At 44.2% G+C, this 25,198-nt stretch overlaps 2 protein-coding genes and 1 pseudogene across 3 annotated transcripts; all 3 read left to right on the top strand.

Moving 5' to 3' along the window:
- Positions 1–3,387: 3,387 nt before the first annotated feature.
- On the top strand, positions 3,388–6,965 carry CRYGB (crystallin gamma B). Of its 2 annotated transcripts, none has more exons than XM_054477786.1 (3): positions 3,388–3,434; positions 3,530–3,772; positions 6,625–6,965. In XM_054477786.1, the coding sequence occupies exons 1-3, from the start codon at positions 3,426–3,428 to the stop codon at positions 6,898–6,900; spliced, it is 528 nt and encodes a 175-aa protein (XP_054333761.1). In that variant the 5' UTR covers positions 3,388–3,425; the 3' UTR covers positions 6,901–6,965. The 2 variants fall into 2 exon arrangements, with proteins under 2 accessions (XP_054333761.1, XP_054333762.1); XM_054477787.1 differs by having other exon boundaries at positions 3,426–3,434; positions 3,530–3,778; positions 6,625–6,900.
- Positions 6,966–13,805: 6,840 nt separating this feature from the next.
- LOC129031601 (replication factor C subunit 2-like) lies at positions 13,806–16,125 on the top strand (annotated as a pseudogene).
- A 5,265-nt stretch (positions 16,126–21,390) lies between these two features.
- On the top strand, positions 21,391–23,090 carry CRYGC (crystallin gamma C). The gene is made up of 3 exons (XM_054477789.1): positions 21,391–21,435; positions 21,537–21,779; positions 22,752–23,090. The coding sequence occupies exons 1-3, from the start codon at positions 21,427–21,429 to the stop codon at positions 23,022–23,024; spliced, it is 525 nt and encodes a 174-aa protein (XP_054333764.1). The 5' UTR covers positions 21,391–21,426; the 3' UTR covers positions 23,025–23,090.
- Positions 23,091–25,198: the final 2,108 nt, after the last annotated feature.

The raw sequence follows: 25,198 nt of genomic DNA, 5'->3' as shown, positions 1-25,198 counted from the left end.
GCCCATACGATATTAGGGTCCCTGCCCCCTGCCAGAAGAGGAAGCCACCAGTCTCGTGAGAAGTGGGGAGAAAGTACAAACTATGGTGAAAACCCAGGTTAATTACAGGTAATTCTGCTCTTTGAATTACAATGCTCATTAATGTGCCTGAATTATAATGCTCATTAATGTGCCAAGTCAAAGGCAGGCTCTCCGATTTGTGTGATCTAAGCACTGAACAAATTTTATCTTCAGTTAGGCTTTTGTACATTATATAAGATCTTATAAAGCCATAATAACAAGATAATGCACTAATTTCTTCTTTCTTCTCTTTTATTTTTCATCTTCTTTCTTCTCTTTTATTTTTCAAAGGTGACCAGCTCCCAGTACCTGGTAAGGAGGCCTCATGTTGGAGCTCCCTGAAGACTATTCCCACATCCATGATTAGTTACTCTCAAAGATATCTTCTCCCAATTCCTAGACTTATAAAAGACCCTGAATCTTCTGCGAGATGCCCAACTGTAGGGGCGAAAATTCCTACTGAGGCTCCAAAGAAAACAGGAATTTCACCACTAGGGGAAGACAAATGTCAAAGTGAGCCCTTCAAGAAGAGTCACAACTGATGCTGAAATATGTTTAATCCTTAAATTTCTTCTATTAGAATCAATGAGATTTTGATTTTGTGTTCCTAATACTTAATTTATCTTTCTTTCATAGGATTACTGATTCTTCTATGTATCAGAACTAGGGATTTGTTGAATTTGTATGACTTAAAGGATGTTTCTCTAGGGTCCTAAATCATTTAAGCATCATACTGCAGATAAAAATCTGGGTAATTTTAAATCAGATCAGTGCTCACTACATGATAGTTCATCATCATCCTCAAACACCCACCTACGAATCACACTGAATATGTTAGGTCTTACATAAAACACGGCTGTTAATTTGGTCTCTTTAAGAGTTAGAACTTTCAGTACATAAAGACTGTTTACATTGTTTTAGTGAGTCCACTGGGTGAATGATATTCTCCTGAATACTGACTAGACCTCAGGCATGGGTATAGCTGACCAATAGAGAGTCTAGAACAATTTTTCATTCAGTTTCTCTTCATCAAAAAAAAAAAAATTATTAAAAGGCTAAATGTGATCACCTTAATCAGTATTACTAATCACTTTATTTGAAAGATGACTTAGAAGAAAACGAGAGAATACTACACAGTATAAATAATACTGTACAACCACACATGGGTTTGACATATAAAAAAGCTGGGATGATAAAACGCCAAAATGTTAACTGCAGTTATCTCAGCTTTGTTTTCTTCTTGTAGTGGGCACTCTGGTGCTGCCTGGACTTCCACTCTGCACTGAAGCACTCCTTCTCCCAGATGCTGACAGCTTAAAGCTGAGTTTGTCTCCAAGAATTTTCCTCTGCTGGAGGAAGCTGCCTTGCCCAAAGTTACACTTCTCCATGGCAGCCGCCCACATCAAATTATGGAGCAATGCAGAGGCACAGATTCCCAGTCCACTTGCCTAAGTTCCTGATGACTCTAGCCCTAGCCTTCCCTGTGGGATCAGATGAGGTCACCATTATTGCAATAGCTCTCTCTCAGCTCACACTTACAACTGCCTGCAGGGGTCCCTTCTGACCAGCTGATAGAGTGGGGGAAGGCTGAGCTTGATACACTAATAAATTGGCATGGCATTTGGTACAAGCCCAAAATAGAATGCTGCTGCAGAATAGCTCACCCAGGAGTCACCCTAAAGACAGCAGTGAAGGAAATCCTCCCAAAAGGCAACCTTGAGGCAGTGCACCTGGCTGCTCACTCGGTGCAGAAAGAAAAGTAGCCCAAGGTCAAGCATATATGGAATTATTGAGCAGTAATGTATGGCTTGGCTGGCTGGTCCAGGGTCTGGAAGGAGAAAGATTGGAAGATTAGGGACAAGAAGTTCTGGGGTAGTGGAATGTGCAGGGAGATATGGGAGTGGGCACAAAGGGCGAAGATAGTTGTATCCCATGTGAAGGCCCAGTGTAGGGCATCCACCATTGAAAAGGCACTAAACAACCAAGTAGACAAAATGATTTGGTCATTTGATACCAGTCAACCTCTGCCATCAGCCACCCTACTACTGGCAGCGAGCTCACTAACAGAGCGTTCATAGTGGTATGGATGAAGGCTATGCATTAACTCCTACTTACTAAGGCTAATCCAGCTATTTCCGCTGTAGAATGTCCAATCTGCCAGCAATAGGGACCAACTCTGAGCCTTTTTGGTCCCATGCCTTGAGAAGACCAATCAGCCACTTAGTGGTAACATTTGAGGCAGAGCAGGAACACCAAACAGCAGGCAGGACTCTGGACAGCCACCAGCAGAAGGAGGGATTTAGGCCCTTAGGGAGATCTGAAAGGGGGAAGAAAGCCACAGCTATCTGTTTTTGCTCATGTCAGCGCCAATTATTGAGGGCCTGCAATGTGCCGACTCTCTGCTCTAGGGCTCAGGGATAGAAATGAACAAGAAATAATACCCAGTCCCCAGAAGCCTACAAAATTCCAGGCAAGTATCAGTTTTATTCAAGACAAGCCCCCAAATACCAACAATGATGATCACAGAATTTGTTTGTTTGTTTGTTTGTTTGTTTTGAGACAAGGTCTTGCTCTGTTGCCCAGGCTGGAGTGCAGTGGTGCAATCATGGCTCACTGCAACCTCAACCTCCTGAGCTTAAGCGATCCTCTCACCTCAGCCTCCCAAGTAGCTGGGACTGCAGGTATGCGCCACCATGCCAGGGTAATTTTTGTATTTGTTATAGAGACAGGGTCTCACCATGTTACCTAGGCTGGTCTCTAACTCCTGAGCTCAAGCAATCCACCTGCCTCAGCCTCCCAAAGTGCTGGGATTATAGGCGTGCGCCACCTCGCCTGGCTGATCACAGAATTTTGAATTTGAACTAAGCTTTATGGGTTTTAACACACTTTCACAGATTACTTCACTTGATTCCCTCTTCTTTAAGATTCCTTATTATTTAAATTCTGGCTTTTAAAACTAAAACACACACCCACACAAAAACACCACCAGTCCCTGAGCAGAATTCATTACTTAGTTTAATGACTTTTGAGAAGTCAATTAAGCAGAATAAACTATAAAATAAAAGCACAGAGAATTTCACCCATCCTTTTGCTCAACTAAAAGTGTACTCTATTCATTTCGATGGCAACAACAGCTTTAGTGAATTAGAAAAACCCGAACCTACCAGAAAGAATGAGAGTAAACCATTCAGCCAACCCCAGTGACCGGGGCAGGGAGAGCAGTGAGCTTGCAAATCCCCTTACTCACCAAAATGGGCCCTTTTGTGTGACTTCCTGTGGAGGCAGCAGTCAGGGCTGCTATATATACAGTGACGTTCCCGCAGTCCCACACAGCAACCAGAAAACATCTGCTCACGTCCTTCAAAATGGGAAAGGTAAGTCCTGGGTACCGGATGCTCAGCCTTGGCCCTAATGCAGTGGCCTCAGTGGGAGCCAATCACTCCATGCTCCCATATCTTCCATTTTTCAGATCACCTTCTACGAGGACAGGGCCTTCCAGGGCCGCAGCTACGAATGCACCACTGACTGCCCCAACCTACAACCCTATTTCAGCCGCTGCAACTCCATCCGCGTGGAGAGCGGCTGCTGGATGATCTATGAGCGCCCCAACTACCAGGGCCACCAGTACTTCCTGCGGCGCGGGGAGTACCCCGACTACCAGCAATGGATGGGCCTCAGCGATTCCATCCGCTCCTGTAGCCTCATCCCCCCGGTGAGTGTGGCTCTGTCTTTGCCTTCCATCTTTTTGGAAATAAAAGCTATTTCATGATATTCTTTTTTTTTTTTTTTTTTTTGAGGTGGAGTCTCGCTCTGTCCCCCAGGCTGGAGTGCAGTGGCATGATCTCGGCTCACTGCAACTTCTGCCTCCCGGGTTCAAGCAATTCTCCTGCCTCAGCCTCCTGAGTAGTTGGGACTACAGGTGTGCACCACCATGACCGGCAAATTTTTGTATTTGTAGTAGAGACGAGGTTTCACCATGTTGCCCAGGCTGATTCCAAACTCCTGGCCTCAAGAAATCTGCCCGCCTCGGCCTCCCAAAGTGCTGGGATTACAGGTGTGAACCACCACATCCGGCCTATTTAATCACATTATTCTTAAATCCCAGCTACTCGGGCGGCTGGGGAAGGAGAATTGCTTGCTTGAAGCCGGGAGATGGAGGTTGCAGTGAGCCGAGATCGTGCCACTGCACTCCAGCCTGGCGACAGAGTGAGACTACATCTCAAAAAAACAACAACAACAACAAAAACAAACTTTTGCTTGCTTTGTCTTACTTTTCTATTTGATTATTCCTCCTGAGAAGATAGGATCCTGTCTTCTGATTTCTATTCTAATTTAATGGTCAGTACCTATTAGCTCACTTAGAGGTATAAATTAGAGAAAAGGCCAAATCTGAAACTAAAGTTTGAGATTCCATATTTTCTGGGGACTGACTGCAGAATTCGAATTGTGGCGTGTGGGAGGCATGGGATACAGTGTCATAAAAACAGAACTTAATGAAGGTGATACTTGCTGCTGAGGGAAATAAGTAAGTTGAGAGCAGGAGGCTAGAAAGGAAGCTTAAAAGTCAGATAGGTTGAATTTGAACTGAAGGCTGGGTGCGGTGGCTCACGCCTGTAATCCCAGCACTTTGGGAGGCCGAGGTCAGGAGGTCAGGATATCAAGACCACCCTGGCCAACATGGTGAAACCTCCTCTCTACTAAAAATACAAAAATTAGCTGGGCTTGGCGGCACACGCCTGTAGTCTCAGCTACTTGGGAGGCTGAGGCAGGAGAATCGCTTGAACTCGGGAAGGGTAGGTTGCAATGAGCCAAGATCGCGCCACTGCACTCCAGTCTGGGTGACAGAGCAAGATTCCATCTCAAAAAAAAAAAAAAAGAAAAGAAATTTGAACTGAAAATTAGCCAGATGTGGTGGTGCATGCCTGTAGTCCCAGCTACTCTGGAGGCTGAGGTGGGAGGGTCACTTGAGCCCAGGAGGTTGAGGGGGCTGTGACCCATGATCATGCCACTGCACTCCAGCCTAGGTGACAGAGGGAGACCCTGTCTCAAGAAACAAATATATGTGTGTGTGTGTGTGTGTGTGTGCACGTATAATAGTGAACCCCAAATATCTGAGACAGGTCTCAGTCAATTTAGAAAGTTTATTTTGCCAAGGTTGGGCGCAGTGGCTCATGCCTGTAATCCCAGCACTTTTGGGAGGCTGAAGCAGGCAGATCACCTGAGGTCCAGAGTTTGAGACCAGCCTGACCAACATGGAGAAACCTCTAATAAAAATACAAAATTAGCTGGGCATGGTGGAGCATGCCTGTAATCCCAGCTACTTTGGGAGGCTGAGGCAGGAGAATTGCTTGAACTTGTGTGGCAGAGGTTGTGGTGAGCCGAGATCACGCCATTGCACTCCAGCCTGGGCAACAAGAGTGAAACTCCATCTCAAAAAAAAAAAAAACAAAAAAAAAACAGAAAGAAGGTTTATTTTGCCAAGGTTGAGGACGCACCCATGACACAGCCTCAGAAAGTCCTGAGACATGTGCCCAAAGTGGTTGGGGGTATAATTTGCTTTTATACATTTTAGGGAGACATGAGACATCAATCAATACGTGTAAGATGTAAATTGGTTCAGTCTGGTAAGACAGGAAGTAGGGGCTTCCTGGTTAGACATGGATAAGAGACAGAGCTGGGCGCGTGGCTCACCCCCGTGATCCCAGCACTTTGGGAGGCTGAGGTGGGTGGATTGCCTGAACTCCTGACAGAGTTTAAGACCAGCCTGGCCAACATAGTAAAAGCCCGTCTCTAGTAAAAATACAAAATATTAGCTAATTGTGGCGGTGGGCACCTGTAATCCTGCTACCCGGGAGGCTCAGGCAGGAGAATCACTTGAACCCAGAAGGCGGAGGTTGCAGTAAGCTGAGATTGTGCCATTGTACTCCAGCCTGGACAACAACAGCGAAACTCTGTCTCAAAAAAAAAACAGTAGATAAGAGACAAAAGGCTCTTTGAGCCCTTGATCAGCTTTCCACTGAACACACAATTTAGTCTGGCTTGATGAATCTGCATCTTTACATAAACAATAGGGGAGAGGAAGCAATCAGAGATGCATTTGTCTCAGGTGAGCCTCAGAGGGATGACTTTGAATAGAATGGGAGGCAGGTTGGCCCTAAGCAGTTCCTGGCTTGACTTTTCCCTTTAGCTTAGTGATTTTGAGGTCCCAAAATTTATTTTCCTTTCACTGTATATACATAATATGACATTTAGCTTTCCAATGACTCTCAGTTTTCTCCTTTGAGAAAGGCTTTCTCAAATAACAGGCACTAAAGTGATGTGATAAATTTTATTGTAAGCAAATCTTAATTCCCAAAGACCTAGCTCTGCCTATGAATCATTAGACTCAGCGGTGGGTGACTGGGGGGTGGGACAGTTCTTAACTTTGCTACGGGGTTGTTCTAGAAGCAAACTTGGCCTGGGAGAACTTCTGGGCAGGTGTGGCCAGGGAGGTGTAGGGACTGGAGCTTTAATTTCCATCTATTTTTGTTCGTTTACTCTTGCTTTTTCTGTCTGCCACTCCAGCACCCTGGCGCTTACAGAATGAAGATCTACGAGAGAGATGAATTGAGAGGACAAATGTCAGAGCTCACAGACGACTGTCTCTCTGTTCAGGACCGCTTCCACCTCACTGAAATTCACTCCCTCAATGTGCTGGAGGGCAGCTGGATCCTCTATGAGATGCCCAACTACAGGGGGAGGCAGTATCTGCTGAGGCCGGGGGAGTACAGGAGATTTCTTGATTGGGGGGCTCCAAATGCCAAAGTTGGCTCTCTTAGACGAGTCATAGATTTGTACTGAAGTATTTACATTCTCCACTTTTCTCCTTCAAAATCTAATAAAATATTTAGCTTGTGTTTCTGGCACTAGTAGAGTCCTGTCTTTCTTTCAATCTATTAAGCATTTGTAAGTGATAATGGCACTCAGCCAAACATGATAACATGTTTTCATGATGGGAAGCAATCTTTTATAAGGGGAATAATGCAGAGATATTATTTCCAGCACTCTTGTAATGACTAAAACATGTAGGCTCAAATAAAAGCTCAGTTCACTTGGGCTCAGGCCATTTGTAGTTAGTCTCACAAGGCTAGATTTGCAGCTACGGTAGTGAATTCGTACTTTTTGAAACACCTCCAAGTTATCCCTCCAGGTTATCCCTATTGTCTTCCCTAATAGTCCAGGCCTTAGCTGATGAGGAAAGTTGTTCTCAGCCTCCAGACTCCTACCTCAGCTCCATAAACAAACAAATAAATGAACTGCTCCACTCTTACCTATTGCACTCCTATCCTCCTAACAGTCACCATCTCTTTCCTCTCACTTCCACTGCCAATATCTCATTCCACTATGAGATTTCCAGTCCAAATAGAATTCACTGTGTTTTCGCTATATGTGCTTTGTGGAATAATTTCAGGACATTTACAAAAACCACATGCGCATGGGGAAACTCAGCCTCATGTCATTTCAATAGAGGGTAAAATATTATGATTACACATAATAATACTAAGTGGCCGGGCGTGGTGGCTCACGACCGTAATCCCAGCACTTTGGGAGGCCAGGGTGGGCAGATCACAAGGTCAGGAGTTTGAGACCAGCCTGGCCAACATAGTGAAACCCTGTCTCTTCTTAAAAAAAAAGTACAAAAATTAGCCAGGCATGGTGGCGTGTGCCTGTAATCCCAGCTACCTGGGAGGCTGAGGCGGGAGAATTGCTTGAACCTGGGAGGCAGAGGTTGCAGTGAGCCGAGATCGGGCCACTGCACTACAGCCTGGGAGACAGAGCCAATCTGTCTCAAAAAAAAAAAAAAAAAAAAAAAAAAGAAGAAAATAATACTAGGTGGAAAATAAGCAATTGAAATTTTCTGGAGAAATCTGTTTGAGTGTATGTTTGTTTTCTTTGGTTTTTAAAAATGAATTAAGGTTAGCCAGGCACGGTGGCATGCACTTGCAATCTCAGCTACTCAGGAGACTGAGGTGGGAAGATTGTTTGAGCCCAGGAGTTCAAGCCTAGCCTGAGCAACAGAGCAAGAGTTCATCTCTTCCAAAAAAAAAAAAAATCAAAGTTGCTAATAAAAAATTATGATACAATAAATTTAAAAAATTCAAAATAAGTGAATGAGGAAATTGGGTCAGAGGAAAAACAAAAAGTAGGAGAGATGAGATGGAGCCAAGAGTGAAGTTCAAACCCAAGTTGTGTGCTGTGAGGTGCTATGTTCAGTGTAGATAGATCCAGACTTGGATCCAGCAGCCATCAAGACAGAGAAGAAAACAAGATTCGCCAATTAATTATTCAAGACAAGCCTAACCATTGTCAGTACTGAAACCTAAAAGAAAATTTTCTTGTGAGTCCTCATAAAGAGAGTACTAAGTAAACACCATCCTCAACACCATCCTGCAGAAATTAAATAAAGTTTTGTGGATGTCCCATATAAGGTTCATCAATAAAACAAACGAATAGCTTCAGATCAAAATTTATCAAAAGTATTCCAGCCTTTGAGATTCTAATGAATTGCCTCAAATCCCATCTTACATGGGGTAGGAGCTTTGAGTACCCACTTCCACCAACATATCCATAATCTGATGTCTTTGGTAATTCTGGAGAAGGAATGAGTCGCTTATGCTTCTCTCAGGAGCCCCTCACTCTGAACTCCTGCCTCGGCCTTGAGTGGGTCATCTTGCCCTCCCATGTGTGCTGCTATTCTGTCCTCATGCATCATGCTGACCCACATGGGGGACAGAGCTCCTTTTCCTTTAACTTCTGAACCATCTCTCATATGAGGCACTGATGTGTGCAGCTGGCTTTATAATAAAGGGTATGGGGGCACAGTGCAAGTTTACATCGTAACAGTACATTGACACAAATGTAATATTAGATTGCCCTATAGGCTTCAACCTACTGCTGGGTGGTCTGCCTTCTCTCCCTTTCCTGTTCCTCTCTTCTTGGCTGTTAGCCATACCCACAGGGCTGTTCATATATATATATATATATATATATATATATATATATATATATTTTTTTTTTTTTTAGACGGAGTTTCGTTCTTGTTCCCCATGCTGCAGTGCAATGGCACGATCTCGGCTGACTGCAACCCCTGCCTCCCGGGTTCAAGCGATTCTCCTGCCTCAGGCTCCCAAGTAGCTGGGACTACAGGCGCCGGCCACCACACCCAGCTAATGTTTGTATTTTTAGTACAGACAGAGTTTCACCATGCTGGCCAGGCTGGTCTCAAACTCCTGACCTCAGGTGATCCACCTACCTCGGCCTCCCAAAGTGCTGGGATTACAGGTGTGAGCCACCATGCCCAGGTCTGTTCATTTTTTATAGAACCTTTTTCCATCCCATGTGCTCAAGGTCTCTATATCCAACACCCAAGCGGCTTATAAACAGACTAGCATATAATTTGTTTCTTAAGTTGGGTCATTTATTTATTTATTTATTTATTTATTCATTTATTTGAGACAAGATCTCACTCTGTCACCTAGTTGGAGTGCAGTGGCACAATCACAGCCCACTACAACCTGCATCTCCAGGGCTCAAGCGATCCTCCCACCTCAGCCTCCCAAATAGCTGGGATTACAGGCACACACCACCATGCTCAGCTAATTTTTTTTATTTCTAGTAGAGACAGGGTCTTGCCGTGTTGCCCAGGCTGGTCTCAAACTCCTGAGCTCAAGCGATCCTCTTGCCTGGGCCTCCCAAAGTGCCAGAATTACAGGTGTGAGCCACCACACCCAGTCATAAACTCGGTCATTTGTTTTGGTTTGGGGTTTTTTTTTTTTTTTTTTGAGATGGAGTCTCACTCTGTCACCCGGGCAGGAGTTCAGTGCTACAATCTCAGCTCACTGCAACCTCTGCCTCCCAGTTCAAGCAGTTCTCCTGCTTCAGCCTCCCAAGTAGCCAGAACTACAGGCGTGTGCCACCACGCCTGGCTAATGTTTGTATTTTTAGTAGAGACAGAGTTTCACCATGTTGGCCAGGCTGGTCTCAAACTCTTGACCTCAGGTGATCCACCCACCTCGGCCTCCCAAAGTGCTGGGATTACAGGAGTGAGCCACCGCATCTGGCCTACACTGGGTCATTTTTGAGAGTGAAAGTATATACTATTAATAATTACACTTGGACAAGAGGCATGAACCAGGACTGTTCCAGGCAAATTTGGATGCAAGTTTAGGCTACTGTGTGTGTGTGTGCTAAATATTACTACAAAAGTGTCAAAAAGGTTTAAAATGTTAAAAAGTTTATAATGTTACAAAGTTACAGTATGCTAATGTTAGTTTATTATTGAAGAAAGCATTTTTAAAAAATGTGTAGCCTAAGTTTAGCCTACTGTATGTATATGTATACTAGCCTACTGTATGTGTGTATATATATAGGGAGAGAATACAAATATATATAAAGATTTATTTCCTGAAAAATAGTCAGAATCTAGGATTATTTAGTGTTAACTCTTCCTAAATCTCGGGTCTTTAACCTTTAAACTCACAACAATAGTGATGGCTTCCTGGAGCTATTAATTAGAGTCCTCTGGTTGTCAACAATAATATGTCAAACATAATTCAAAAAACCAAAAGCTTCTTAACATGCTGAATTTTACACTATTTTCCTAGAAGACATAAAATCACATATTTTGGCTGGGCGCAGTGGCTCATGCCTGTAATCCCAACATTTTGGGAGGCCAAGACAGGCGGATCACTTGAGGCCAGGAGTTTGAGACCAACCTGACCAACATGCCGAAACCCCGTCTCTACTAAATTTAAATACAAAAATGAGCTGCACGTGGTGACACATGCCTGTAATCCCAGCTACTACAGAAGCTGAAGCACCAGAATCGCTTGAACCTGGGAGGCGGAGGTTGCAGTGAGGTGAGATCACGTCACTGCACTCCAGCCTGGGCAACAGAGAGAGACTCTATCTCTAAAAATAAAAATAAAAGTAAATCACCATCTTTAGGCATGAAAATTATTCTAAAACATCTGAACTGAAAGGGATTAGAGTCCCCGAATCTCTTTGATCAAGTCATTATTCTTAGAAATTTGTTGCTCCTATCCCTGGGATACAGGCAAAGAAAAAGATGTCCTCCTCCTAAATCCAACATAAAGAGAAAGTCAATACTCCGGTGATCTGCCTGCCTTGGCCTCCCAAAGTGCTGGGATTATAGGTGTGAGCCACCGTGCCCAGCTTGCTATACTATACTTTTTATCATCACTTTATTCTCCTTCTACTTATACTTTAAAAAAAAAAAAAGTTAACTGTAAACAGCTTCAGGCAGAGCCTTCAGGAAGTATTACAGAAGAAAGCATCATTATCATAGGTGACAGTTCCATGTGTGTTTTTGCCCCTGAAGATCTTCCAGTGGTACAAGATGTGGAAGTGGTAGACAGTGATATTGATGATCCTGACCCTGTGTAGGCCTAAACTAATGTGTGTGTTTGTGTCTTAGTTTTTCACAAAATTTTGAAAAGTAAAAGAATAGGCCAGGCGTGGTGGCTCACGCCTGTAATCCCAACACGTTGGGAGGCCAAGGCAGGCGGATCACTTGAGCCCAGCAGTGTAAGATTCTTGTATCGGTTCCAACCCCAAGAGCGCATCAACAGACAACACGAGGAGGTGTGGAGCAATAAGCTGTTTTAAGGAGCACCTGGGTGCGCCTGGGTGCGCCTGGGTGCAGGCAGGCCGAGGCTTAAGATGGCGTCAGCACCAAGTGAGGACGGGGCAAAGGTTTTATAGTCTCCTGTAAACAGGAAGTGTCCTAGTCTGACGTAACTGCTACATTGTACCCGGATGGCCTCTTTCTCGATCTTCAGGGGTACCTGTCTTCCAGCCAGCTCTCTTCCTGCTTCTGCTATCTTGCTGGCGCACACTGCTGACACAAGTGGCCTTGCGCCTTGGGACTGGGCCTGGGAAGGGAGGGGTTACTCATCCCCTTAAGCTTTCAGACCCTGGGGAGAATCATACAAGGAGTTTGAGACCACCCTGGGCAACAGCAAAACGCCATCTCTATTAAAAAAAAAAAAAATAGAAAAAAGTGTATATAGTAAGGATAAAAAGAAAGAAAATATTTTTGTACAGCTATACAATGTGTTTTAAGCTAAATATTACTACAAAAGTGTCAAAAAGGTTTAAAATGTTAAAAAGTTTATAATGTTACAAAGTTACAGTATGCTAATATTAGTTTATTATTGAAGAAAGAAAGCATTTTAAAAAAATGTTACGTAGCCTAAGTGCATGGTGTGTATAAAGTCTACAGTGGTGTACAGTAATGTCCTAGGCCTTCACATTCATTCACCCTCCTCACTGACTCACCCAGAGCAACTTCCAGTCCTGCAAGCTCCATTCATGGTTAAGTGTCCTATACAGGTGTACACTTTTTTTTTTTTTTTTTGAGACAGAGTCTCATTCTGTCGCCCAGGATGCAGTGCAGTGGTGCGATCTCGACTAACTGCAAGCTCCGCCTCCCAGGTTTAGGCCATTCTCCTGCCTCAGCCTCCCAAGTAGCTGGGACTACAGGCACCTGCCAACACGCCTGGCTAATTTTTTTTGTATTTTTAGTAGAGACTGGGTTTCACCGTGTTAGCCAGGATGGTCTCTATCTCCTGACCTCATGATCCGCCCGCCTTGGCCTCCCAAAGTGCTGAGATTACAGGCGTGAGCCACCGCGCCCGGCCAGGTGTACAGTTTTTTATCGTTTATACCATATTTCTTGTTGGGAACAGGCCCTCCCAAATCTGGCCATAAACTGGCCCCAAAACTAGCCATAGACAAAATCTCTGCAGCACTGTGACATGTTCGTGATGGCCATAATGCCCATGCTGGAAGGTTGTGGGTTTACCGGAATGAGGGCAAGGAACAGCTGGCCCACCACCAGGGCAGAAAACTGCTTAAAGGCATCTTAAAGCACAAACAATAGCATGAGCGATCTGTGCCTTAAGAGCATGTTCCTGCCGCAGAAAACTAGCCAGACCCACCCCTTTATTTCGGCCCATCCCTTTGTTTCCCATAAGGGATACTTTTAGTTAATCGAATATCTATAGAAACAATGCTAATGACTGGCTTGCTGTTAATAAATATGTGGGTAAATCTCTGTTCAGGGCTCTCAGCTCTGAAGGCTGTGAGACCCCTGATTTCCCACTTTACACCTCTATATTTCTGTGTGTGTGTCTTTAATTCCTCTAGTGCCACTGGTTTAGGGTCTCCCCGATCGAGCTGGTCTTGGCATTTCTGCCGTACCTTTTCTATGTTTAGATTTGTTTAGATACACAAATACTAGTGTGGTAGGCTGATCCATCTAGGTTTGTGTTAGTACACTCTATGATGTTCACACAACAATGAAATTTCTCAAAATGTATCCCATTGATAAGAGATGCATGGGGGAAGAGGAGGCTAGAGAATGGAGGCATGGGCCGGGCACAGTGACTCACTCCTGTAATCCCAGCACTTTGGGAGCCTGAGGCGGGAGTATTGCTTGAGCCCAGGAGTTTGAGACCAGCCTGGGCAACATAGTGAGACCTCATCTCTACAAAACATAAACAAAATTATCCAGGCATGGTAGCAGGCACCTGTGGTCCCAAATTCTTGGGAAGCTGAAGTGGCAGAATCCCCTGAGCCAGAGAGATAGAGGCGCAGTGATCCAAGATCACGCCACTGTGCTCCAGCCTGGGCAACAGAGCGAGACCTTATCTCAAAAAAATAAAAATAAAAAGAGCTAGAGAATGGAGGTGCAAGTGAGTAGCGGCAGTGCAGGCAAGCGTGCAGCCCAAGACCCTGCCTCTGCCCCTAGCAAGGCCCCTGGCAGGGCCAACGACTGCAAGCTGCATGGTGAGGGCCCAGGTCATAAGGAATGGGCACATCTGGACGTGACAGTGGGGTTGAAAAATATAGGCCAGTAAAGTTGAATGAAATTGACAGGAATGAATATACTGTGGGCAGGCTGGAGATCTTTGCAAGAGAAGGGAATATGCCTCACATCATCTTTGCTGGCCCCCTGGGAACTGACAACATTATAAGCATCCTGGGCCCAGCACTGAAGGATGCCATGCTGGAACTCAATGCTTCAAATGGCAAGGGCATTGATGTTGTGAGGAATAAAATCAAAATGTTTGCTTGACAAAAAGTCATCCTTCCCAAAGGTCAACATAAGATCATCCTCCTGGATGAAGCAGACAGCATAACTGATGGAGTCCAGCAAGCCTTCAGGGGAACCATTGAAATCTGCTCTAAAATAACTCACTGTGTTCTTGCTTTTAATGCTTCAGACAAGATCACCAGAAGGCCCGTGTGACAGCAGCATAGATGAAGAATCAGAGAGAGGCCAAATTGGGGCTTGGACATCATGAAGAAGCTGTTATAGTAGTCTAAGGAGAAGATAAAGGAGAGTTTTAGAATTCTACATTTGTCTGACTGTTGGTTCTTAGCTCCAGCTGCAGGTCAGCATCTCCAGTGGAGCTTTAAAGAAACTGCGAGTGTCCTGTTCCTACCCCAGCCAGACTGAATTGTCATCTGCCCAGAAGGGCCCAATGCTCAGCACACATTGTGATTCCAGAGTCTTCCTGAACTGACTCATCTGAGGGCTTGTGGCACATGGATGTCTGCCTTGGAGGATCATTTCTCCATCTGAAAGCCCTGGCCAGCCAAGGCCATGCTGGGGCAGTGCTGGCTGAGGCCTCTGTCTGATTTGCGCTTCAGCTGGGTGATGTGGGGAAGGATCTTAAAGAGATGGAGTTCACTCTAGATTAGATGTTAGCAGAAAGCAGGGTTAATTTTGTGATTAGTTATCTCAAGAAATCTTACCCATGGGGAAGGGAGACTAGAACACGGATAAACCTGTAATCCATAAAGAAGTAGCAGTTAATCATTTTGGCTGAGAGAGTGAGGGCTTGGGATTTTGAGAGTGGAGCATTGACTTTGTTTTTGTCTGCGCTTAGACATAGTTAAGAAGTGGCTTTATTTTATCTCATTTCATCATGGTCTCGGAGTAGCCTTGTCTGAAGTTGTTATTCTGTGAGACTGTTTATGTCTAATAGGGGAGTAACATGTCCTCACTGAGAGTGCCAGGCCAGCATCTGAATGTCAGAGGCTGCTCTTTTTTCTCACTTTTTTTTCTCATTAATCAGACTATAGTCCATGAGCTAACTCATGCTCTGAGTGGTTATGTAATTTGCCATGGAGCTAATCAGTGGGCCTTCTCAGTGCAGGCGGCCTGAGTCCAAAGCTCATGCTCTTGCCCGTGAAGCTTTATGGCCTCCCTCATGCTTGGAAAAGGAAAAGCAATCTATGACGCAATACTTTATACTTTGGTTAATACTTTGACATTTAGCCCTGTTTTTACCGCATTTCTCTCAAGCACCTGCTGCCAAAGAGGAGCGGCACCACCAGCATGGCTGGGCTGTGTGGATTATGCAGCTGCATCCTCGTAATCCAAGAGCTAATAGGGTGATGCCAGCCTCTGAGGGAAGCCTCACTGCCTTCCCGTCTCTGTTCAGAGGCCACTGGATCCCAGTGCACAGTCCTCTGCTACACAAAACTGACTGATGCCCAGACCAGTGCAAGGCTGATGAATGCTAGAGAGAAGGGTACAGTGCTGTACACTGACTTTGGCCTAGAAGCCATCGTCTTCATGGCCCAGGGAGACATGAGGCAGGCCCTGAACAACTTGCAGTCCATCTTCCCAGGATCTGGCTTCAGTTACAGCGAGAAATGTGTTCAGGGTCTGCGACGAACCCCATCCCCTGCTCATGAAGGAGAGGATCCAGCATTGTGTGAATGCCCACGTCAAGGAAACCTACAAGATTCCCGCTCACCTATGGCATCTGGGCTACTCACCAGAAGATGTCATTGGCAACATCTTCCAAGTGTGTAAAACTTTCCAAATGGCAGAATAACTGATAAAGTGGAGTTCGTCAAGGAAATTGGATACACTGGTATGAAAGCAGCAGAGGAGTGAACTCCCTTCTGCAGACAACGGGGCTCCTGGCCAGGCTGTGTCAGAAGACAATGGCCCCGGCGACCAAGTTAGAGCAGAGGCTTTATTGATTGAGTTACAAGGGTCCTCATCCCTGCAATACAGGAGGTGCAGCCTTCTGAAGTGGAGGGGGAAGCATGGATGGGGAATGCCACCTTAGGCTGGTGCCAGCATACACCATACTTTAAACCCTCATGGTTTTCACATTGCTTCTAGCTGATCTCTGCTCCACGAGTGTTTGCATTCAACCTCAGACTCACTGACGAGTGATGCAGCGGGGCAGAAAGGCTCAGAGAAGCTCAGGGCAGGCACCTGATCTGTGTGTGAGTTGACATTTAGCTCATAAAGTCTTGCAGTGTTTGTTGTAAGGTGACCACTTGAGACCTCAAGGAAAACCAGCTTCCTGTCTCTGCCCTTGCTTGTTCCTCTCCTTTCTACTTGTGGCCCCTAGCAGCCTGCAAGTAGGAAGATGACTAGAGAGTAGAGTGGACAAGCTAATCTCAATTCTTCTAGAAGCATGAAAGGGCCCAGTTCCCTGGGGTGAGGGCAGAGTCTGCTGTAATTTATTTAGATAGACTTCTCAGAACCAGGACAATGAGCCCTTCAGGAAGGGCTTGCTGAGGGGGTGCCGACTGGCGAAGCACCACACAAAAACCCCAGCCTGATGCCTTTCCCATGTCCTCGAGAGAACTCTTGGCTTTCGCTTTAGAATTGCCCAATGAATTTTATATTAATTTGTAGAATTGCCTTTTTATTTGCAAGGGTACTATTTTTTCCCATTTTTTAAAATTAAAATTGCAATCTTATATAAAAAAGAGATGCATGACTGCATATGATACCACCGTATATTAATTGCTAAGAAGCAGGAAGGTGGGTGGTAAAATCAACTGCTGGCTGGACCTCAGACACCAGCAAAACTCTAGAATTGGCTACCGCTGTTGTAACATTAATTTCTCATCTCAGAAGAAATAAAAATTAGAATTACTAAGGAGTGGGAGGACTTAGGGCACAACACAGCATCCCTGGTTTTTCCCTTTTGCTTATTATCTCCACTGTTATAAAGGCCCACTATGGCTGGCTGGGTGTGGTGGCTCATGCCTGTAATTCCAGCACTTTGGGAGGCCGAGGCTGGCAGACCACCTGAGGTCAGGAGTTCAAGACCAGCCTGGCTAACATGGTGAAACCCTGACTCTACTAAAGACAGAAAAATTAGCTGGGCGTGGTGGCAGGTGCCTGTAATCCCAGCTACTCGGGAGGCTGAGGAAGGAGAATCACTTGAACCCAGGAGGCGGAGGTTGCAGTGAGCCAAGATCACGCCATTGCACTCCAGCCTGGGCGGCAAGAGCAAGACTTCATCTCAAAAAAAAAAAAAAAAAAAGCCCCATTAAATCGATCAAGTGCAGGGTGCCTGTGTCATCCTACACACTGAAAGTTGCACATCCTGAACTTCGATGTGAGTGTGTTATGCCTGTGTATACTGAGCATTTGAAATAGGCTCCATAGACCATTATAATAATAACATTTCAGACAAGGAATAGCATTCACACATCCCCCCTCCCAGGCATTTATTGAGTAACCTTTATGTGCCAGTCCTCTATGCCAATTAGTGAGAACACAAAAATAAAGATGGAATAGACACTGCCTTTATGGGGCTCTCCCATCTATTTTGAGGGACTGATGTCTAAACAAAATAATTAGATAAGTGATAGTTACCATTATAGTGGTATGAACACGAGGAGCCACGGAGCCAGTATTTAATTCAGCCCAGAAGATTAGGCAGGGTTCAGGAAAATCTTTTACAGAGAAACTGATGCTTGAGCTGAGACTTGAAGAAAGAGTAAAATTTCTCTGGTTGAAAAATAAACTGGTGTCTCATTGAGAAGGATCAATATGTTGAAAAACAAGAACAACATGAAATAACAATGTGCATTTGGGAAATGACAAGCGGTTCGGCGTGATCGATCAGAAAGTGTGGGGACAGACAGGGGAGGCCAGGTCTAGGATGCCGTGCTAAAGGATCAATATTGGATCCTGGAGACAGTGGGAGTCCATGAAATTTTTCAAGCAAATGAACAGCATGACTTGATGTGTTTTGATTCTCATCACTCCAGCATCTGGCTGAGTGCAGTTTGGAGGAAGACAAGACTGGGCAGAGTCAGAAGGCTGTTGAAAGTCCAGCTGAGATATGGTAAGACCCTATGTAAGGCAGCTACAATGGCAGGGGTTTGGGGATGGGAGGTGGTTGGGGCAGAGGAGAGAAGGAGAGAACGAGAAAGATTTGAAAAAAGGTTGGAGAAATACAAGACTATGCCATTATGGAACAAGAGCGATGTTCTGTCATATGCACTTTCTGGCCCCTTTATTGCTTTTCCTGTCTTCTTACCAGTGCTCTAATTTAAGTGCTGGTATCTCTGCTCTGATTCTCTCACTGTGTACATATGAAACTTTATAGAACAAGAAAGAGTGCTGGCCAGGCGCGGTGGCTCACGCCTGTAATCCTAGCACTTTGGGAGGCTGAGGTGGGCGGATCACGAGGTCAGGAGATCGAGACCATCCTGGCTAACACAGTGAAACACTGTCCCTACTAAAAATACCAAAAAAAAAAATTAACCGGGCGCCTGTAGTCCCAGCTACTCAGGAGGCTGAGGCAGGAGAATTGCTTGAACCCAGGAGGCGGAGGTTGCAGTGAGCTGAGATCACGCCATGGCACTCCAGCCTGGGTGACAGAGTAAGACTCCGTCTCAAGAAAAAAAAAAAAAAAAGAGTGCCACAAAACAGAGAGCACATCTGCTTTTAAGTCTAACGAGAATGTTAGGCGGGGCACAGTGACTCATGCCTCTAATCCCAGCACTTTGGGAGGCCGAGGCAAATGGATTGCTTGAGGAGATCAAGACCAGACTGGGTGACATAGTGAAACCCTGTCTCTACATAAAGAAAATACAAAAAATTAGCTGGGCATGGTGGCATGCACCTGTAGTCCCAGCTACTCAAGAGGCTGAGGTGGGAGCTTGAGCTTGAGCGTGGGAGGCAGAAACTGCAGTGAGCTGAGATTGTGTCCCTGCACTCTAGCCTGGGCAACAGAGCAGAACTCTGTCTCAAAAAATAAATAAATAGAATTAAGAGAATGTTAGTACAATTCCTAATAAGGCATTGCCTAGGGATGGCTAAAATATGTGATTTCCTTGTCAAAACATGAAGGGATAAACCACAGCAGTGTTTTGGCCCGAGAACTATTTGGTGTTTATTAAAAATATAGGTTCTGGGCTGGGCGTGGTGGCTCATGCCTGTAATCCCAGCACTTTGGGAGACCGAGGTGAGTGGATCACCTAAGGTCAGGAATTCGAGACCATCATGGCCAACATAGCAAAACCCCGTCTCTACTAAAAATACAAAAATTAGCCTGGCGTGGTGATCCGCGCCTATAATCTCAGCTACTCAGGAAGCTGAGGCAGGAGAATCACTTGAACCCGGGAGGCAGAGGTTGCAGTGAGCTGAGATCTCACTACTGCATGGCAGCCTGGGTAACAGAGCAAGACTCCATCTCAAAAAATAAAATAAAATAAATAAAATAAAAAATAAAAATATAGGTTCTGAGGTCTTCTCCTGATCTAATGATGCAGGATTTGGCCAAAAGATCAAGATGGTAATTTGCATTTTTAATAAGCAAGGTGATTCTTAGGCGCACTGGAGTTTGAAAACCCCCCGATGGTTTCCAAAGTCCCTTCCAAACCTAATTTTTCTTTAATCACAAAATGGCTTCATAGAGGATAAATTTTTTCAGGAATCTTTGAGAGGATTAAATATCTTTGAGAGGGATAAACAGGATGAAGTCAGCCTTAACAATGTCACTCTATTACTAATAACAACATTTATTCAGTGTTCATCTGTGCCAAGTATGTGCCAAATGCCTTATACACATAATCCCACTTACTCATGTCAATGTCCTTTTAGCTAAAGACCACCAAGGACACACCTGTCTTTAAACAGTTGAGCTTATTACTTGTGGCAGCAAGAGAGGACATGCTCCTTGGGGAAGCATGGAGGGTCTCAGTAAGAGAGCTCAGAAAGAAATTGCTATAGGATTTGCACTTCAGTTGTGTGATTTGGGGAAGGAGCTAAAAAAGTTGGAGTTCACTCTAGATTAGATGTTAGCAGAAAGCAGGGTTAATTTTGTGATTAGTTATCTCAAGAAATCTTACCCATAGGGAGGGGAGACTAGAACACGGATAAACCTATAATCCGTAAAGAAGTGGCAGTTAATCATTTTGGCTGAGAGAATGAGGGCTTGGGATTTTGAGAGTGGAGCATTGACTTTGTTTTTGTCTGCGCATAGGCAAAGTTAAGAAGTGGCTTTATTTTATCTCATTTCATCATGGTCTCGGAGTAGCCTTGTCTGAAGTTGTTATTCTGTGAGACTGTTTATGTCTAATAGGGGAGTAACATGTCCTCACTGAGAGTGCCAGGCCAGCATCTGAATGTCAGAGGCTGCTCTTTTTTCTCACTTTTTTTCTCATTAATCAGACTATTGTCCATGAAGTAACTCCTGCTCTGAGTGGTTATATAATTTGCCAAGGAGCTAATCAGTGGGCCTTCTGAGTGCAGGCGGCCTGAGTCCAAAGCTCACACTCTTGCCCGTGAAGCTTTATGGCCTCCCTCACGCTTGAAAAAGGGAAAGCAATCTATAAAGTAGTATACGGTACTTCTCAGTCTTGGGCCCAGTGACCATAGAAAACTTTCCCCTGCTTGTTATCGTAAGTTCACTACCAGGGACTGATTTCTAGTTAGATGACGTGCCCACGAAAGGCATAGTTAAGAGCTGTCTTAAAGCATTGGGTTAACGATGTCAAAACTAGCCAAGATAAGAATCTAGATTTGTGTCCTGCTCTGGACTGGAAAATTGTATAAAGACAAAAATGTAAGGTAGAGCAGTCTCTGCCATCCAGGGAAATGAGTCGGTGCTTGTGGCATTCTACCTCAGCAACCTCTCTGGAATCCTGGAGCAATTCTATAATGGCATAGATCTTTCCCAGAAAATTCACAAGGAATAATTCAATCATATAGAGAGAGCCACGAATTTCAGGTCAAAAGTTCAGACTGATGCACAGATAAATTTAGAAAACACTAACAATCCAAATAAAAGCAACACAGAGCAGTATGTACAGGACAGCGTTAGAATATGCCAGAGAACAAGGACACAATCTACAATCATTTCCAGTGAATGCAGGATGTTAAAGAGACGCATAAAATCCCCTTACCGCTGAGGGCCCCTTTTGTGTTGTTCTTGCCAACGCAGCAGCCATCCTGCTATATAGACTGGCTGTGCAGCCGCAGGCCCCATCACACTGAACTCGCATCATCCGTGTCAACCAGCCATGGGGAAGGTGAGCAGAACACAAATTAAATAAAATGAAAAAAAAAATTGCCTTTATATAATGCCTGTTAGGAGCAAATAATGTAATTCGGAACGATTCTTCCTTTGCAGATCACCTTTTATGAGGACAGGGCCTTCCAGGGCCGCAGCTACGAATCCACCACTGACTGCCCCAACCTGCAGCCGTATTTTAGCCGCTGCAACTCCATCCGGGTGGAGAGCGGCTGCTGGATGCTCTATGAGCGTCCCAACTACCAAGGTCAACAATACTTGCTGCGGCGAGGGGAGTACCCCGACTACCAGCAATGGATGGGCCTCAGCGACTCCATCCGCTCCTGTTGTCTCATTCCCCAAGTGAGTTTTCTAGATTTCCACCATGCCGCCAGAGTGTTCCCCCTGCATTGTCAATGTGGGTTAGAGGGAGGGAGGTTTGCATTTAAAAACACCTAAGGGTTAGATGGACATCAGAGACCTGCGTAAACCAGATAGATTACATGCACAAGAACAGCAGAGAATGTAAGGAAGAACTCACTTACAGGAAGAATCCGTTTTACTTTAAATTTTTGCTACCAATAAGTCAATTAAAAGTGGTCTGTAACAAAAGTAATATCATAATGGGATATAAAACAAAACTTGCAAATGGGAAGCTGGTTGGGCATACAAAGACAGTATTTTTAACAAATTATTTTGCCTATAGTAAAAGAATTTCTGATGAATGAATTAGATAGGTTCCACTGTGGACTAGTAAACCTTCAAAGCTGTATTGTTAATATAAGCTATTCAAAGGTTGTGTCCAACTTTGGAAAAGGTAATTTTTCTTAATTTGGAAAATCAGTTAAATTTTCATTCCAAATAACTATTTAAATTAACTTTACACTGAAGTACAAGATTTTTTAAATCTTACTTTAGTGGTAAATTTATATGTTTGTAAATTTGGGAGATAATGCCCTTACTAAAAGACTACTAGTGAATATAAATTATTTCTATTTTTCCCCCCAAATGTAGTTTGAATTAACACAGGTAATTAGGAATCAAAATATCTCAGTTCTTGATGGATTCTAACTCAGAGTTTGAACCTCTTAAAAATTCCATCTCCTAAATAAGAATGAATTTCAGGTCAAATAGAAAATGAGCATGCCAGTATTTAGGTGCTAGTGGAAGACAGATCCACGCGCAGCATCCACAAAAATCTACATTTTACACTGTCTAAATTTTACATTGACAATTCCATGCCCCAACCTACCAAGTTCATCTGTTCTTTGGTTGGACAAATTCTGGAAGAGACTCATTTGCTTTTTTCCATCCTTCTTCCTGTGGACCGAGTAGACAAGCTCCCACAGGCTGCGGCTGTATGAGAAAGAAGACCACAAAGGCCTCATGATGGAGCTGAGTGAGGACTGCCCCAGCATCCAGGACCGCTTCCACCTCAGCGAGATCCGTTCCCTCCATGTGCTGGAGGGCTGCTGGGTCCTCTACGAGCTGCCCAACTACCGGGGGCGGCAATACCTGCTGAGGCCCCAAGAGTACAGGCGGTGCCAGGACTGGGGGGCCATGGATGCTAAGGCAGGCTCTTTGCGGAGAGTGGTGGATTTGTATTAAAATAGCTTAACACTACCAATTTCCCACTTTGGAACCTAATAAATATTTAGTCTGCATTGTTGGCAATTGCTGACTTCTGTCATTCTTTCATTGTGCAAATCAGTTCACCTTTAAATGCTCCTTGTCAAAAGTTAAGAAGTGAATGGGGCGGGGGACGGGGTCTATTGGAGAAGAGCTTCAAGGTAGAGTGAGTTTGAACAAGCCTCGGACGTTGGGGTGGAGGCAGGGTGTAGCCTGCCCGAGAAAGAAAACGCAGGGCAATGCCAGAGACCCGGGAGAGGCTGACTGGCGAGAAGGGAGGCATTCAACTAAGCACCTTGAGGAACAATAGTTGGGAAGTTTCCTTCTAACCAAAAATGGGTTAGACAAAAGGCAAAGTCAGATGAGTGGAGAGGGCAAACTTAACTTGGTCAACAGCCTGATTAGACTATATAAAGGATTGTAGTTTTGTTTACTTTCAGGCACAGTATTATATAACTAATGCCAGGGCCACCACGGCCATTGCCGTACCTTTGAACAAAGTTAAAGACCATTCATCTTCTTTTGAAAATGGCTCCTGTCCAGGACTGTAGCTCTTGGCCGGTACTACCCCTGGCCCAAATGCTGCATCAATTATAGAAACTGCACATCAGTTTCATGGTGACCAGCTATTGCAAATAAATTAATAATAAGAGATACACATCAATCTTTTAAATAGATTTGCATGGTATAGTGTACCCCAAACATAAAAAGTAGCTACAAAAAACATCGTTCTGGCATAAGGACACATGTATGCATATGTTCATCACAGCACTATTCATGATAGCAAAGACGTGGAATCAACCTAAATGCCCATCAAAGGTAGGCTGGATTTTACAAAGTGTTACATATATACAATGGAATACTATGCAGCCATAAAAAAGAATGAGACCCTGTCCTTTGCAGCAACATAGATGGAGCTGGAGGCCATTATCCTAAGCAAACTAACACAGGAACAGAAAACAAAATACCTCATGTTCTCGCTTATAAGTGGAAGCTAAACTTTGAGTACATGTGGACAAGAAGAAAACAAGAGACACTGGGGCCTACTTGAGGTTGGAGGGTGGGAGGTTGGAGACGATCAAAAAACTACCTGTCAGGTACTATACTTATCACCTGGATGATAAAATAATCTGTACACCAAACCTCCACAACATGCAATTTACCTGTATAACAAACCTGGATATGTGCCCCTAAATCTAAAATAAAAGTTAAAATAAACAAATAAATAAGTCCTGTAACTACAAAATGGGCTCAAATTTAAAGGTGCATTAAAGAAAGCCATAATTTCTGGAGCCTTTGATTAAACTAAAATCTGCTTGCTCATAAGCAAAGCCCTAAAAAGTAAAAAAAAAAAAAAAAAAAAAAAAAAAGAAAAAGCAATTGCAAGTCTTTTCATCAGTAGAGAATTAATTTATTTTAACTTAAAAATTTCCCTTCAAAGTAAAAGGCCTCCCACAATCTTACTACTGTACAAATTCTATAAAGAAGTTGAGGGGAGTCCTTCTGACGCCCCTCATTGCTAACTCCTGTTTATAGTTGGTGGGCACCCTTCTGGGATTTTCTCCTTGTTTATATAGCTCTCTCATAAAACACATGCTTCTTTTCTTTACAAAAATGGACTCATGCTATACATATTAGTCTGCAACTTGCTTTTAAAATGTATTACAATATGGACATATATCTAGGTCAGTACCTTATTCTGTTTAATGGTTGAATTGCATCCCATTGTTTGGAGGTCCCCTAGACCATTTCACCATTTGTCCACTTAAGTGACTGGGCTTTTCCAATGTTGCTTTTACCAACAATGCTGCAAAGAATAACATTGTACATATACGGTAATCCTGACATGCCATAATTTTAAAAAGATAGCGACCTAGAAGTGAGACTACCAGCTCATAGTGCAAGTTTATTTTATTTATTTATTTTTTGAGACATGGTCACACTCTGTTGTCCAGGATGGAGTGCAGTGGCACAAACACAGCTCACTGCAGCCTCGACCTCCCAGGCTCAAGCGATCCTCCATCTCAGCCTCCTAAGTAGCTGGGGCTACAGGCATGCACCACCATGCCTGGCTAATTTTTTCATTTTTTTGTAGAGAAGGGGTCTCACTATGTTGCCAGGGCTGGTCTCGAACTCCTGGGCTCAAGTGACCC

Source organism: Pongo pygmaeus, chromosome 11 (genome assembly GCF_028885625.2).
Source record: "Pongo pygmaeus isolate AG05252 chromosome 11, NHGRI_mPonPyg2-v2.0_pri, whole genome shotgun sequence".
Taxonomy (NCBI): domain Eukaryota; kingdom Metazoa; phylum Chordata; class Mammalia; order Primates; family Hominidae; genus Pongo; species Pongo pygmaeus.
The sequence above is the reverse complement of the archived record's forward strand: the minus strand, read 5'-3'. Positions and strand labels throughout refer to the sequence as shown.

What these genes read in the sequence shown, in the direction of transcription:
- CRYGB (XM_054477787.1), top strand. An exon ending in GCCTCATCCCCCCGGTGAGT is followed by an intron (nt 3,779 to 6,624) that starts GTGGCTCTGTCT and finishes CTGCCACTCCAG; the next exon opens with CACCCTGGCGCTTACAGAAT.
- CRYGC (XM_054477789.1), top strand. An exon ending in CCTGTTGTCTCATTCCCCAA is followed by an intron (nt 21,780 to 22,751) that starts GTGAGTTTTCTA and finishes TGGACCGAGTAG; the next exon opens with ACAAGCTCCCACAGGCTGCG.